General features: G+C 34.8%; 1 protein-coding gene across 5 annotated transcripts; it reads left to right on the forward strand.

Annotated features, from left to right (window-relative positions):
• Positions 1–4,688: 4,688 nt before the first annotated feature.
• On the forward strand, positions 4,689–16,301 carry LOC8284443. 5 transcript variants are annotated; one of them, XM_048372968.1, is made up of 11 exons: positions 4,689–5,014; positions 6,826–7,010; positions 8,435–8,496; positions 8,598–8,848; positions 9,074–11,736; positions 11,886–12,031; positions 12,258–14,198; positions 14,734–14,782; positions 14,893–15,137; positions 15,273–15,374; positions 15,794–16,301. In XM_048372968.1, exons 4-11 carry the CDS (start codon positions 8,656–8,658, stop codon positions 16,017–16,019), a joined length of 5,565 nt encoding a protein of 1,854 aa, XP_048228925.1. In that variant the 5' UTR covers positions 4,689–5,014; positions 6,826–7,010; positions 8,435–8,496; positions 8,598–8,655; the 3' UTR covers positions 16,020–16,301. The 5 variants fall into 5 exon arrangements, with proteins under 5 accessions (XP_048228925.1, XP_048228926.1, XP_048228924.1 ...); XM_048372969.1 differs by having other exon boundaries at positions 6,859–7,010; XM_048372967.1 differs by having other exon boundaries at positions 6,898–7,010.

Below are 16,301 nucleotides of genomic sequence, written 5' to 3' on the forward strand. Positions count from 1 at the left end.
GTTTCTATTTTGATCATCACATTTCAGTAAAGCCTTAATCTAATTTCTAATAGCTTACAAGCATCAACCCGCGAAAACCACCTCAAATCCATCACCAGCATTACCACCTTTTATGACTCTTCTTGAACTCTCGTGCAGAAGAAGCCATAACAGTACAACTCTGTCGCACAGGTGTTTTCTCAATATAGAAACCACCTTATCCTCTCGCCACTGCACCTCACGGGGATGGAAACAGTGACATTGACGGGGTGGATAAAAGAAGGCGGCGCTGAGAAACAACAATAATAACACAGTGCATTAACATAACTTGCATATTGATGGTGCAGGTAACGAAGAGAAAACAAAACAAAACAAATTTAATTATCGGCGCATTAAAGAAGAGACGAGGCTAAAATGATGAAAAAGACATGAGATTCAGATGCAACTTGGATTGAAATTAAGGTTTTTAGACGAATGTGAGTAGATTAAAGAGAATGGAGTTTTTGAAAATATTCTTTTGACATTTTTTGTTTTCGTAAATTGAACTAAAAAGACTGCACTTACAGTATTTTTTCCCTTTTTTAATTTGTTTTACGCTAGAGATAGATAGGATCATAAGAGAAAGAGAATGCGAGGAGGAGGAGGAAAAGAATGTTATACATTTTTTCTTTTAAAATAATTACATATTATTGTAAGAGGAAAAAGATTATAATGTTAGTTTTGGTTAAGATTTATAAAAGATTTTATTTCACTTAAAGAAAAAAATACGGAAAAGAAAATAAAATAAAAATAATAAAGTTGAAAGCTATATTTTAGTGTTATAAAATGTATTAATTTATTAATGTGAAATTTATTTAAAAATTTTATATATATTATTATAATTTAGTTTAGTTATAATCAATTCTATACAAATTTGATTATATAAAATACTAAGTTAACTTTTACTATATTTAAAGTATATAAATTTTAGATACGTAACTGAATTCTTTGGATTGTAATCATATAATATTCAATTACTAGCAATTTATTCATATTAATTGCTATTGCATGATTATTATTTTTATTTTATATTTATATAATTTAATTTATAATAATATTAGTATAAAATACAAGTTTTACTTTTATCTTTATGATATTTCTATTTACAGTCATATTAGTCATTTATAAACATCATATAATATAGTATTATGAAATTAGTATATTTATTATATACTAAGACAAATAAACATATTTATTATTAGTATTTAAGATTGCATTTAATTTATTTTTTTTATAAATCTGCAATGTGCTATTTTCTATTAAAAATAACATGACACGACTTCATAAAATTCAGCCACGTAGAATCTCATGGAAAAATTTGACATTTTTTATTGTATAATTATTTTATTTATTTGTATATTTAAAATTATATTTTATATACTATATAATTCAATTTATAATTATAGTAGTACAAAAAAAAGTTTTATTTTTATTTTATAATTTTTTATTTATACTAATGTTACTATTTTATAAAAGTCATGTAATTTATTCTTATAAAATTTACTTATTTTTAAACATAAAATATATATATATATTTATCAATTTTAATTTTTCACCTATTTTATTGCACTAATAAGTTTTTATACGTCCAAATAATAATTATCTTTAATAAATAAGATTGTTAGTATTTTTGCTATTTGTCTTTTATATTATTATTTTTTGATATCACATATATATAGATTAAAACCTTTTTTTTATTTATTATATAGGACCAATAAATTTTTTAACATGTCATAAATTTTTTTTAACTATTTTTTAAATTTATATTCTTTAACTATTTTATTAATTAATTAATATATATATATATATAAATATTTATTATATAGAAATATAATAAGATTTATTATTAATTTGTAGTAGCTATAATAATTATTATACTGTATAATAATATTGTATTTAAATAAATCATAAATATCATATTCATTATTAGCACTTAAGATCATATTTAATTCTTTTATATAAATTTAGAGTTAATATTTTTATAAATGTGCCACATGTCTTTTTCTTATTGGAAATATATATATATATTATAGATGTTTAAAGGTATTTTTACCATTTTAAAAGCATTTAATAGAGGGAAGCTTAGTTAGTTAAATATAAATAAGTTTTTTTGTTATAATGCACAAATGCAGGTCCTAGAACTTATGGGAAAATAATGATTAACACAAAAAAATATTAAAGTTAAAAAAAGTATTTTAGCTTTATAATTATTATTTATTAATATAAAATTTATTTGAATAAAAACTCGATCTATTTTGTTGAAAGTGTATAGTTGTCATTGTTAAGTTGGAACCCTAAGCAGACTGCCGGTGATAAACTCGAGAAAAGTGAGGATAATGTCATATTACCATTTACCTCATGCTATAGGCGACACATGTGCTATAATGGCCGAGATAAAGGATCGCGATCCCACGATGGTGAGCTAACTCAATAAACTCGTCATTAGTTCGGATTGCAGGTTGCAACTTATCTACATAAAGCTAGAATGGCTAGCAATCGCCAGTTAGTCATACAACAACGAATTTGCTTATGGGCATTGTACATACCGCTTGTCACACTATAAGAGCTGGCCATGCCCGAAGCCGTTACCTTAACCGTAAGGAAAGGAATGCCAAAGCATGGCTAGTGATTAGAGTGGAATTGTAACAAGATAGTCGTACTATAATATAGGGCTAGATCACCTCCTTTTTAGAGAGAGGTAATGCTTGTTGGATATTTTAATATAATGCTGCTTTACACCCTAAAAATATAGCTAATTCTATAAGTTTAAATATCTAAATTTCTAAATAAATTTTTATTTTACTGAACATATAAATTTTAGAATTACATATTAATTTTATAAGATTCTATGGAAATCATTTCAACTCAATGCAATACATGAATTTTAAATATTTTATAAATATTTGAAAATTAAAATTTAAAGTTTATTGTGTTAGTTATTTTTTTTATTAACTTCGTTATTCACTTTAGAAATTTGAAGCAATATTTATGTTTTCTCTTCATTATTCCATCAAATAATTGAAATGAACTTATGAATTGAGAATAGAAGGGATGAGTAACCGTAGCACCATACTTTGCTGTAGTGATATTTGTAGAATTAAAAGAGAAAAAGGGAGTGGAAGGAAGAAGAAACAATAAGAGAGGCAAAAAGGCAAATAGGTTTTATATGCCAACTAGGCATTATACAACATTACCTTTTAATTTTTGATAATATTAGACCGAGATTGATTCGGTCTCTCATTAAATTTTTGAATTATAATTTTTTTAAATTTATATTATTTTTAAATTTGAACTGTTCTAATTTTAAATTAAGACTGAAATTCGCATATTTTAAAATCAAATTTTAAATTATAATAAAATATTATTATTTTTAACTAATGCAAGTATATGATTAGTCATAACACTGCCATTTAAACTTTAGCTTCCACACTCACTATTTTATTTTATAAATAATAATTTTTCTTTAGCATTTTGACGACACAAACTTAAAAATTTATCACAGATATCTGAAAAATAAAATAAATAATTTTATTAACATCATAGCGATGAAACAAATAATTTTAATATTATTGTGTATATAATACAGTTTTTTCTAATAATTTTTCTTTTAAAAACTTATCTGCTCAATAATAGATATAATTTCCCATTTATTTTTCTAAAAAGTAAATATAATTTCCTGAAATGAAAAGATATAAAACCCTTTTGCCCAAATCATATCGAATCGACGTCAGCAGCCAAATCTACAAAAATCTATCGTCCAAAATTGGCAAATTCCAGTCTCACAAAGTGGGTTCCACCATCTATTATTACACGTGGCAAATTACGATCGCAGGACCACACTAATTCTCTGTCTACCCTCAACTACTCCACATGCTCTCCCCTCCTTTCTTCTTTTGTTATTTCTTTTTTACTTTTCTTTTTAATTATTTTAATTACCTCCTCCGACCTCTAAAACCGCCCCTCTAAATTACGCCTTGCATTAGTTACAAAAGCCACCATAAACTTTGTCTCAAAATGCACTTAAGACCTTATATTTTCAATTTAATACTTTTGGTATCTAAAATTTATAAATTATGCAGCTATCTTAAGCTATATAATTTCACAAAATGTTGAATAAAAAAATTAAATAATTTCAATTTAATAATTGAAATGGGAGTCATTTATACTAAATACTATCCTTTCAAAAAGATTAATAAAAAGAATTTCCTATCTCAACTTTTAGTCGTTTATACTCTTATAAAAATTAAAATTTTAAAATATATAAACAACAACATATTTTTCTTTTAGATTAAAATTTAAAATATAATTTTTAATATTTTAAATTAAATAACTTTTAGTCTTCATAATTTAAAAATTAGTAATAGAACATTAAAAAAAATATTAACAATTACATATTTCGTTAAGTAAATATTTTATAATATCACAACGAGATGAAATATATTTATAAATACGAATCTAAATTCAAATTTTATCTTAAAATATTTTAATCAAAATAGAAAAAGTCAAAATCTTATGCTTTATTAGAAAATGTCAGAATGGTTTATAAAAACTAAAATTTATAACTTTTGGATAATGTTTTTCTACCTTAAAAAAACATGTCCAAAATGCTTTAGATAGCAAGACTCTGAGGGAATTTTATTTTTTAAAACAATCTTTGCGCTTCATAGTTGCTCCTTCGTCCCCAGCTTTGGATCCAAACCTATTAACCCAAACCTCAGCCTCGAATCCGAGCCTAAGTTTTGTTCCTCTGTTCGTTGAAAATTTCGCACACTATTTCGATCGCTTTATCTCTCTCGCCCTCTCTCGTCTCTCTCTCTTGCGCTCTCCCTTTCTCTCTCTCTGAGCTAAAGAAGAGACGGCTCATTTCATTTTTGTATATTTATTTTTTTTCTGATACATAAATCTGTCGATTTCAAACCCTAAATTGTTCAAACGATAAATTTTTCACTATAGAAGATCGATTACAAAGCTCAAACAGAGGCACCAAAGAGGAATTGTGAGTAACTTTCTCTATCTGAAAACCCTAACTTGATTTTTCTCTGTAAGTTAATTGCATTGGCACACTGAATCTGTGCCTTGGTTTTGGTGCTTTAGATGTGGGCAGCTGTATTTAAGTTCGTTGTGTGTTCTTTTGCACAATTTTATTCGTGAATAAAATTGAAGGTCTTTATTTTGTTTTGCGTTTATGTTGGATTTCAATTATGGTGGGGTGCTTTCTTGATCTTATTTGAAATTGGTCATAAATGTGTATATTTTTGGGCCTAATTTGAAGGTTTAGGGTTTGTTTGGTTGTTGAGGAAATGTTGATAAATGAGAGGAAAATGATTTTTTTTTTTTTTTTGCAGTGGTTGTTTGTGATACTCTTTGTTTTAGTTAACAATTGTTAAACTTTATATTGCTCCTAGATGTGGAGTATTTAGTTAGTTTTGGCTTTTATTAAACAAGAGAAGTTCTTTGAACCTCATACTTAATGAGAGGCTACAGAAGTAAAGGTCTGAAGGAGCTTATGGACTTATATTTGTGAACAAAATAACCTGATATAATAAATGTAGTCACAGAACTTGCTGTTTATTATTTTTATGGAGTGTAAGGCACTAATCCAATATTAGAGTATAGGTATTTGTGTAGTTATTAGTATCTGAACCATTGCGTGCTTACCATCTTTAATTGGCTCTCAAGTTACAAGTTCGTACCTAGATCTCAAACGTTGTGACTCGGTTGTACTTGGTAACAGCCCAATTTAATGCATGTACCATATGAAGTTTTGAACTGCAGTTGGTATTTAGATCTCACTCACTGTGACTGAGTTGTAGTACTAACTATTGACTCCAATAATGTCTGTGCGTATGAAATTTTGAGCTGCAGTAGGATAGAAGATTAATTAAGTGGCTATATTATTCAACACTCTTTCTTGAGGTTTCTATCAAATTGAAGTGGCTATGATACAAGTCGTTTTCGTGTTTTAGAGTCCCTCACCAATTCTTTCTTCTCCCTGGGGCCTGCTTCTTGGAACTTACGGATGTTCAAACTAAAGATTCAAGAGGGGGGCATTATATGAGCTCATCCGCTATGGATACACTTACTTCGAGAATTGTTGTTTTATGGTCTAAAGTTCACTTTAGGTTAGTGTGTTTGCTATGGTAGATATATTCTTACAAATCAACAAACTGAGAGACCATTGCGTTATTTGTCATTGTCAATAGTGCAACCCAATTTTCAGTTAAATAGTCTTACTTCAAGTGAACAGTAGAGAGTGTTATTTTTCTTTTTCTGACTTGTTTATATGTTTCTTAAGAACTCTGTTGTATGATATGAATTTGTTGGGGCAAAAGTTTGGATTGTAAGGATAAGAATCTTTTAATGTTTCATATGGTTTCATCAAGATGTTTTAACTTGAGGCAGGAAACTGGAAAGATACTTGTGGACTTTTTCTCTATATTAGAATTTCTGTTGAGGCTTTTCCTCTTTGATTTGAGTTTTGAGCATGTTGTTTATGGGTACTTGAATAGTGATCTAAGTTTTACATGCATTGGAATTGAAAGAGCCTTTTGTGCTTAGGGAAAGATGAATGTCACAGTAAATACTTAAACCAAGATTATTATTCTTCAATTATTCAGTTGACTTGCAACTCCAAGGTCCACGGCTCAGTCAGTTGAGGGCTTTTCTAGGAGTAGGGTTTTTGGTGGACATTTTCAAGGATATTTATTGTTTTTAAGTTTCCTTAAATAGTGTTTTGTTGCATATCAGCTGTATCAACTTTGGTTTGATAAGAAAACTGAATTTTCTGTGCTGCTGTGAAAGTGTCAGTTTTGACGCTTTTGCTAGTAAATTTGGTTATAGGGCTACTTACCTCGGAACTAATCTCTGCATACATCATAGAGCTTCAATATTTTGGAAGAGGCATACGAGGCTGTCAGTTGTCACCTTGGAGAAGGCGAATCTATGGAAAAGTTGGGGATCACTTGGGGAGGATTGCTGATACACGCACACATGTATGTGTTGTGGCCTTTTGTTTTTTAGTACATATAAGGAGTTTTCGAAAACCGTACAAAGATGATATGGCAGTGAATCTCTCTGTCATTTGGTGGCTCAGGGGAGGGAGAAAATTTAAAATCTTATTTTTTGTTTGCCTACTTGGAACGCATTCAAGGAGTAGTTGGGACTTGTCGCTCCGTTAGCCTTTTGTCATCTATTAAATTTATTTTGCAAATTCAGTTGAACATTAGGCTGAGACTTATTCTTTCAGGGATCTCGTGCTGCTTCGAAAGTTATGGAGCTTACTAATCTAAAGCTGGCTGCATCCACTTTAAGTTGGTTGGTTGGTGAACCTGCCTTTCTGTCTATGATGCAGGGAATAGTTGAATGCTTAAGCTGTTTGTGGAACTGTGAAGTGGCTAAAATACTTTATATTGAGGGTCAGATCAGCATATAGGTGTATCTGCAGGCTATTAAGAATTTTATTGCTTGATCAGTTAATTCCATAGTCATTGACTAGAAATAGGTCGGATGTTGTACCATGGCGTTTAATGTGAATGCTGCATAAAATGTTGGAAATTACCGAGGACTTTGATTGAGGTGGATTTCTCTTTAGGTAGAGGGCAGTTTGGTACATTGAAAATACATTTATGTAAAATTCTCAAGCTTAGTTGGTATAGTGAGACAATCCAATGCAAGTTGCATAGGCTCCGAGAAATGAATATATTTACCATTCAGTGTCTGGTCAAATGGATGGTTGATAAATCCTTTTTTTTTTTAAATGGACGTGGTAATAGATCATTATTGAGTATAATACTTTGCTCGTATTTGGGAGGAAGCAATGAGAGGGTATCAATTTATATCCTGGATTTTCAAACTTATAGATCAATTCCCTATGACCTAAAGCCACCTTTTGAGCCAAAGAGATCTTCTCTACCAGAGTTAATTCTTTAACCAAAATATCCTATTCCTAGAGGATAGAACTTTATCCTAATACACATGACTTTATTGGTTTTGTGTAAACCTAATTGGTTACTTTTTATTAGGTCCCAATATGATGCAATATCTTCTTGTTATTTTTTCAAAATATACAAGCTATCCATCTTGAACTATAAGGTAACTTGTAATGTTTTTTTATTCAAATAAGATTAAAGGGTAACTAATAATGTTTTTATTTATTTTTTGTTCAAATAAGACTGATTTTGTTGTGCGTATTTATTTCCCAACTTTCCTCATTTGTTATTCTGTTATTTGAGTCATTTAAATGGGGATCATTTTAATATTGGTGTTTTCTATGTAAATTGAAGTTTCTGTTTCAGTCTTTTGCCTATTATTAGCACATAGCATTATATTTTTTGTTTGAGAGACTATCTTCTTAAAAATATATTGTGCTTATGCTGCAAATCTCTTCTGTTCAATACTTCAGTCGCATTGTATGCAGATTGAAATTTTGAATGACATGAAGATTGCATTTGGAGTGATGCTTAAATGAGAACAAAACAGGTTTGAACATGATTGTACTTGAAAAAGAGTTTATGTAATTATATTCTCTCTCCAATGGAAATGTCAAATTATAAAAATTGAAATTTTTCCTGCTTTTTTAGGTATTTGTTTTATTGTCTCAAAACTCTAGCTGCTGAAAACTTGTGTGGTGGATTATCTATGCCTGGCAACGAAGTTGGAGATAGGATCCATAATTTTTTTGGCCAGGAGAGCTTGTCCCAGGGCCAGCACCGCCCGGAGGTTGTTGAAGGCACGTGGCCGGGGCTAGGTAACAATCAGTGGGTTGGTAGTCAGAGACAGATCGGCACACCTTTTATTTCTAATTTAAAGAATCACAGTATACAGCAATCAGGTATCAATTGATTATGCTCATTGAAGTTAGTTGATTTGGTGATTATCATTTCCTGTATATTATACAATTAAAAGGGGATTTTTTTTATTTCTCTTTTTCCTGTCGGTACAAGAATAAGGATGACATGATTTGAAGTTCATTTATATAGTTTAACTATATGGTGTGGTTTGAAGGCCTCTCTGTGGTTAAACATTCTCTCCTTTTCTTTTTCCCTGTTGACATTAGCTGATACTGAAAGAGGAAATGGGGGACAGTCATCAGGTGTGCAACATGGTGCAAGTTTTTCTCAATCAACTCTGAGGCCTGAGTTTGCTAGAAGTCAAGCACAAAACCCACAACCGACTTTGAATGGCTATTTGCACGGGAATCAGGTTTTCCAGACAAGGCAGAATGAAGCAAACTTTTTGGGAGTGGATTCAGAATCTGATCGACGTAATTTAACATCAAGAGGCTTTTCAGTTGTTGAAGCACAGCTAGGAAGTGATGAACTTCAGAAGAAAAGTTCAGCAAGGATGGATTTTAATGAATCTCCTGTTAACTATGATTTTTTGGGAGGTCAACAGCAACTGAATAGCCAGCATCCTGGCATGTTCCAATCTTTGCAAAGGCAGCAGTCAGGGATCAGTGACATGCAGCTTCTGCAGCAACAGGTCATGCTCAAGCAAATGCAGGAAATTCAGAGGCAGCATCAGCAGCATCAGCAACAGCAGCAACAGAAGCAACAATTGCAGCAACAAGAAGCAAGGCAAGTGAATTCTGTAAACCAGGTTTCCTCTTTTGCGAAGCAGGCAGCTGGAAGTCATCCACCCGCTCTAATTAATGGCATTCCTATCCATGATGCATCTAATTACTCGTGGCAACTGGAGCTTGTGGCAGCTAATACAAATTGGCCGCAGCGTAATGTGGCTTCTGCTATGCAAGGGTCCTCTAGTGGACTGATGTTTTCCCCTGAGCAAGGCCAAGGACCACGCTTGATGGGCATGATTCCTCAGCAGGTTGATCAATCTCTTTATGGTGTCCCCATCTCTGGAACTAGAGTTGCTTCAAACCAATATTCTCCTGTTCAAATGGATAAGTCTACCTTACAACACATTTCAGGCAGCAGTAGTTCCTTCTCAGGTAATCAGTACACTGGGTTTCAAGATCAGGCAAGCATGCAGGACAGCACTTTGGTTTCTAGACAGGGATATCAGGGCAAAAATGTGATAGGAACTGCTGATAGTCAAGGTTTAAATGGTGGATTTAATTTGGAAAGCTTACAGCAAGTAGATCTCAGGCAAAGCAATGGTTCTGGGCAGGATTTTCATGGGGGGCAGGATGCAGTTGATCCATCAGAAACATCACAGGGTAGATCAGTGATGCAGGTTACCCCTTCACAAAATGTGGCTACCCTAGATCCAACTGAGGAAAAGATTTTGTTTGGTTCAGATGACAATTTATGGGAAGCTTTTGGTAGGGGGACAAACATGGGCCCGGGAGGCTGTAATATGTTAGATGGCACGGATTTGTTTGGTGCATTTCCCTCTGTGCAGAGTGGTAGTTGGAGTGCTCTTATGCAGTCTGCTGTAGCAGAAACATCTAGTGCAGAAATGGGGCTGCAAGAAGAGTGGAGTGGTCTGGCTTCGCGAGGTAGTGAACCTTCAGCTGGGAATCAATTGGCCCCAAACATCGGTGACAGTAGGAAAAAACAACCTGCTTGGGCTGATAACAGATTGCAAGCTGGCTCCACGGGAAATGCTAGTCCCTATAATATGTCTGATGGAATCAGCACAAGTATTAACCATAACAACATGCCAGGGGTTAAGCAATCTGGAGACAGTATATCATATGAACAGAATCAGATGTTGCATACTAGTTCTTCTCAGAGATTCGTCCAGCCATTTACTGGACAAGGAGCCAAATGGTTGGACCGCAAACTTCTGCAAAAGCCTGTTTCTGAAGGAAGTAATAATAATGAAAAGGGTGCTCATTCCTCAAATGCAGAACTAAATGCAAAATTTCCGGGTCCTTGTACAAATCAACAGAGCATGGCCTCATATAATACTGGTGGCCAACCAAGCAGACCAAATGGTTGGAAATCTATTGATCCTGTCTCCCCTGGCCCTGGTGCTGTTTTGAAGAACCAGGGGAGTGAAAACTCATTGCAAGCTTCTCAGAGTACAGAGCATAAGAGTCCTATGTTTGAGGCAATGGGTTATCGCGCTGATATATGGAAGAATGAGTCTGTTTCTAATTCATTTGTTGAATTGGAGCAAGCAAAATCCACCACTGGTAGCCCACAGGTCAATAGAGAAGATTCTGACCATAATAATATTGCTGCTTTACCTGATTCAAGCACTGTAAGGGCCAAACAGGAAAGCAGTCAACAGCTTCCTAATGGTAATAATTTTGATGTCTGGAAACATGTGGATTCTTCAGTCAACTCTAGAGGACGTGGGTTTCCGGGAAGATACCAATCTCGTATGGATAAGAGTCCTCAAACTTTTGAGTCGTCAGGAAATATTGTTTCTGGCGATGGAGCAGTTAAATCTCATGACCACCCTGATATGAAGGAAAGCAAAATTGATAGTTCTCGCAATGCACCCCACTATACTTCCACTAGTGCTGGGGGAGAAAATGCTTGGCTAGATGCAAATGATTTGTCTGGGGGAAAACTAAAGTCATCCAGTAATATTGGTCGGAGGCCTTCTGGAGTTCGTAAATTTCAATATCATCCCATGGGGGATCTGGGTGTTGATGTTGAATCTTCATATGGAACAAAACATGCTACGCTTTCGCAGTCCCTAGCAACACAGGTTTCTCAAGGGTCCAAAGTTCATGACCATGGAGATATTGGGAAATCAAAATTTCCTGCTCAGATAGCTAGAAATTCTATGGAAATTGATAAGGTAATTGTTTGTTTTGCCATGCGAGGTGCATGCCATTATTTTTTTTCTTTTTTGTAATTTTCTAAGCATGCTAGCCCCCTCCTTGCCTTGAAAAGAAAAAGGGAGAAGAAAGTATCCTTGCTTAGTTTTCTTTTCATGCTTATTTACAGGGCCGATTTCCTGGGTTTCAAGGAGAAACAAAAGGCTCAGATGAGATGATTTTGAAAAACAGACTTTCAGGTTCTGCACCTAGCACTTCTACTTCCTTTGACCGAGCTGTTTATAGTTATGCAACAAGCAAGACGACACCATCGAGGTACACATATTCATTCTACATCAGCACTTTCATAGTTGACTTTATTGCCCTTATTGTTAGTTTTATTTTGAAACAGATAGGAATGTGCAGCTTTTATAATTGTTGTCATAACTTATCTTTCTTTGTATGGTTTGTTTTTTGTGCTACCACTTGGATTTTTATTCTCCCTGCTTACTCTTTCTATTGCCACTTTGATGGTTCATGCTTATGTTCAAAATTATTGCAGTCAAAACATGCTTGAGCTTCTTCACAAGGTGGATCAGTCAAGGGAGCATGGAAATGCAGCACATTTCAGTTCTTCCGACTGCAATCAGCCTTCTCAAATGCATGAAGCCAAAAATTCTGCTGGATCTGTCTATCACCAACAACATCAATCATCCACATCTCAGGGTTTCGGTTTACGACTTGCTCCCCCATCTCAACTCTTGCCCATTCAAGATCATGCCTTTTCTTCTCAGAGCCCTTCACAGACAATTAACTCCCTTAGTTCAACTCATGTCGCTTCTGAAGTAGGAGGGGGGATGGGTCATCCATGGTCGGCTTCCTCTATTCAGGTGTTGCCTCCTGGTGAAACATCTCAAGGGGAGTCGAGGAACAATATTTCTGGTACAAACGGACAAACAGGCAAGAATCTCCAGGGAAATTTTGCTGCTGGTTTTTCCCCAGGTTATCCTTATTCAAGAAGTCTTGTTCAAAATCAGCAGTCGTATGACATAGGTGGACAGGCGACAAGCAGTCAATCTGGCAATGTACTTTCTGATAGGTTTGCTTCCCAGTCAATACGTATGAATGAATCTTTTGAGAGAGCTAAAAGTGGCCAGTCAGTACCGGCATCAGTGCCGAACATGTCTAGAAGTACTTCGCAAAATAGTGTTGCTTCCTCTGGGGAGATGCCCCAACTGAGTAATAACAACCAAAATAATGCAAAAGATTCTTCCCAGCAATTCCCGATTTTGGAATCTGTGTCAGCTCCTCAGGGTTCTACTGTATCTGGCACGTCACTGGAGAATGCTTCTGCAAAAATGTCACCTGCTATGTGGAATGGTGTTTCGGCTCAGCAACGTTTATTTGGATCTCATCCTTTTAAGGTTTCATCCAATATTTTCAAGTCCAATCTTCAACCAAATAATGATTCTGAAACAACCTCCCCTAGTTCGCAGAAAGTAGAAGGTTACAATATACAAATGATAGGCAAGGACCCATCTGAATCTGGTGCATGTTCTGGGGATTCACATGCAGCAAAAGGAGATCAGGCGCAGCAAAACACACCTGAGAATGACCCTGCACAGACTAAAATGAGCATCTCACAAGGAAAAGAATCTGTTTCAGATCCTATTGTCAGCAGTTCTGTTTCGGACCCCAACAGTACTCAAAGAGAGATTGAAGCATTTGGCCGGTCTTTAAGGCCCAATAACATTTTACATCAAAATTACACCTTAATGCACCAAGCTCAGAGTGTAAAAAATGCAGACATTGATCCAGGTAATAGGAGTTTGAAGAGATTTAGAGGTCCAGATGGTCCTTTGGATGCTCAGCAAGTAGGCAATCATGAAGCACAGCAGTTCTATGCTCAGAGTAATATGGTTAGAGATGCATCTGGACATTGCGCTTCAATTCCCCCAAGAGATTCTAAGATGCTAAGCTTTTCATCAAAGTCAACAGATGTTCGAGATACAAGTATTCCTTCTAAGGATGCGCTTGCATTTGGTCAGAATGATACTCAGAATCTTGCTAATAGCAATGCTGTTCCAGTGAGAAATCAGAATTCACTGATCAGTCCCCAGATGGCGCCATCCTGGTTTGATCAGCATGGAACCTTTAAAAATGGGCAGGTATTGCCATTTCATGATGCACAAAGACCTGCCACCATGAAAGCTATGGAGCTTCCATTCAGTTCTGGAAGGCCTTCCAGTAGTTTGCATGCTCAAGGTCCTCTGGAGCAGAGAAATGCTATTGCAGCTAATGCCTGTCAGCATGCCCTTGTCCATAAAAGTTCAACTTCATCAATAGCAAGTGAGGATATTTCTTCCCCTCAGTTGATGAGTCCAGATGCTGTTAATATGCGCCTGGCTGCTTTGAGACCAAAGAAGCGTAAAACTGCTACATCAGAACTTGTACCATGGCATAAGCAAGTACTTTCTGACCTGCCAATGCTTCAGAATATCAGGTGATTGGTGTAAACTTCAGATTGATGGGTGCCTTCCCCTGTCTTTATTGACGAAACTGATGCATTATTACTTTTTCTTTTTTAACATTTTTCCTGGCTTATGTGTGAGGAACTGCATTTTCTAGGCCAAATATATAATTATGCCCCTGAACTTGTATCGACAGTCAATTTAACACTTTAACTTTCAATTTAACTTACCGGACACCTGAATTTCATTTTTAATCTGTAGATACCTTTGATTTTCGATTTAACCTAACATATACCTGAAGTTTATTATTTTGATAATATTTAAACATCTTTGTACAATACACATGGATGTGTTGAATGATAACACATGTCAAAAAGTGTTAAATTATTACAAAAAAACAAGTCTAGGTGCCTGCTATGTTATATCCAAAGTTAAGAGTGTTAAATTGGTTTAATGGCCGAAGTTAAGGGGCATAAATATGCATTTAGCCTATTTTCTGCAAATTCCTTTGTACCGTGTAATATCTTTTCCTCAACTGTCTAACTCATGCTGAGTTTGTCTTTGCAGTTCGGCAGAATTGGACTGGGCTCAAGCAGCAAACCGATTGACTGAGAAGGTATGCACATCCCTGAATCAGTCTTTTCTGACTCTATTTAGCTATTGTTTGTTTTTGTTTTGAAGGTTTCCAACAATTATCTGTGTGTGATGGATTCACTTTCACGACAGGTGGAAGATGAAGCTGAAATGTTAGAGGACGGGCCGCCAGTATTTAGATCTAAGAGAAGGCTTCTACTGACAACACAGCTTATGCAGCTGCTGTTTCGCCCTCCTTCTGCATCAGTTCTGTCTGCAGATGCTATTCCACATTATGAGAGTGTTGTGCACTTTCTTGCTCGAGCAACCCTAGGAGATACTTGTAGCACACTCGCTTGTGCTGGAAGTGATAATTCTATGTCCAGTAGTGGAAGCCTGTAAGCTACTCTTCAATTATATTGAAGTTCCTCTATCATGCTTTATGCTGCTTGTTAAGTTGATAGTTGTTATTGATGGAACATTATCCCATTCATGCTAATAGCAAGTATCTTAAGAATAAATTCTTTTCTCAGAGTGCCTGTGAAGACATTCGAGAGAATTAGTGATCAATACTTCTCAAAAGTTGTGGAAGACCTGATCAGTAGAGCAAGGAAACTAGAGAATGATCTTTTGAGGTAAAAAATCTTATTTCGGGTTCTAATTTTGAATAGCAGGTGATTTTCAATAAAAGGGGACTATCCTTCCGTGCTGTAACTTCTGTTCAGTTCACAAGATGGATAGACCTGGGTCTTAAGTATATTCATAATTGAGATGAACGGTTGGGAAGCTTAGGCAAATAAGAGGGTCTTGTGGTGATTGAGTTAAGCACTACCTGAAAATGAGAGGGATCCGTGTTTTTTGCATGCGTCTGGGTTGCATGTTTCTGAGGATTTTGCATGGTTTTCCCCACCTTCTCTTACTCTCTTCCCTGCTTTTGCTGCTGAATCTTGCTCCTTTGTTATTATTTTAACTTATTGATATTTATGAAAACAATGTGGATATGTTCTTTGTTCCAAGCTCACAGTTGTTCTTGTGCTGCCTACTGTTGACTTAGGTTGGATAAGAGAGCATCTGTTCTGGACTTAAGAGTGGAATGCCAAGAGCTAGAGAAGTATTCTGTTATCAACCGTTTTGCCAAGTTCCATGGCCGGGGACAAGGTGATGGATCCGAGACCTCACTGTCTGATGCAACTGCTCAGAAATCCTGCCTCCAGAGATATGTTACTGCACTTCCAATGCCCAGGAATCTCCCTGACAGGGTACAATGTTTTTCACTTTGATGATTAATTAATTGATTCTTGATCTCTTTTTTGGCCAACTATCTCCATATGCCTCATACTTCTCTGATTCATTTTCTACCAACCTATATACTGCCTCTTGCTCACTGTAGAACCACACAGTTGGGCATGTAGGAGGTTTGGATACTAGACTGTCTCCTCAGTAGTAATGGAGGCTGTTAGATCTTTTAAATCTAGGCCATTGATATCACATTTATTCTTGAGAAATATAATCTGGTCCTGTATACTTCATTGAATGATTAGAAGAAATCGGGTTCCATGCCA

Source organism: Ricinus communis, chromosome 4, assembly GCF_019578655.1.
Source record: "Ricinus communis isolate WT05 ecotype wild-type chromosome 4, ASM1957865v1, whole genome shotgun sequence".
NCBI classification, from domain to species: Eukaryota; Viridiplantae; Streptophyta; class Magnoliopsida; order Malpighiales; family Euphorbiaceae; genus Ricinus; species Ricinus communis.

What these genes read in the sequence shown, in the direction of transcription:
- LOC8284443 (XM_048372968.1), top strand. Translation starts at nt 8,656, where the DNA reads ATGCCTGGCAACGAAGTTGGAGATAGGATCCATAATTTTTTTGGCCAG. An exon ending in TCACAGTATACAGCAATCAG is followed by an intron (nt 8,849 to 9,073) that starts GTATCAATTGAT and finishes TGTTGACATTAG; the next exon opens with CTGATACTGAAAGAGGAAAT. An exon ending in CCAATGCTTCAGAATATCAG is followed by an intron (nt 14,199 to 14,733) that starts GTGATTGGTGTA and finishes TTGTCTTTGCAG; the next exon opens with TTCGGCAGAATTGGACTGGG.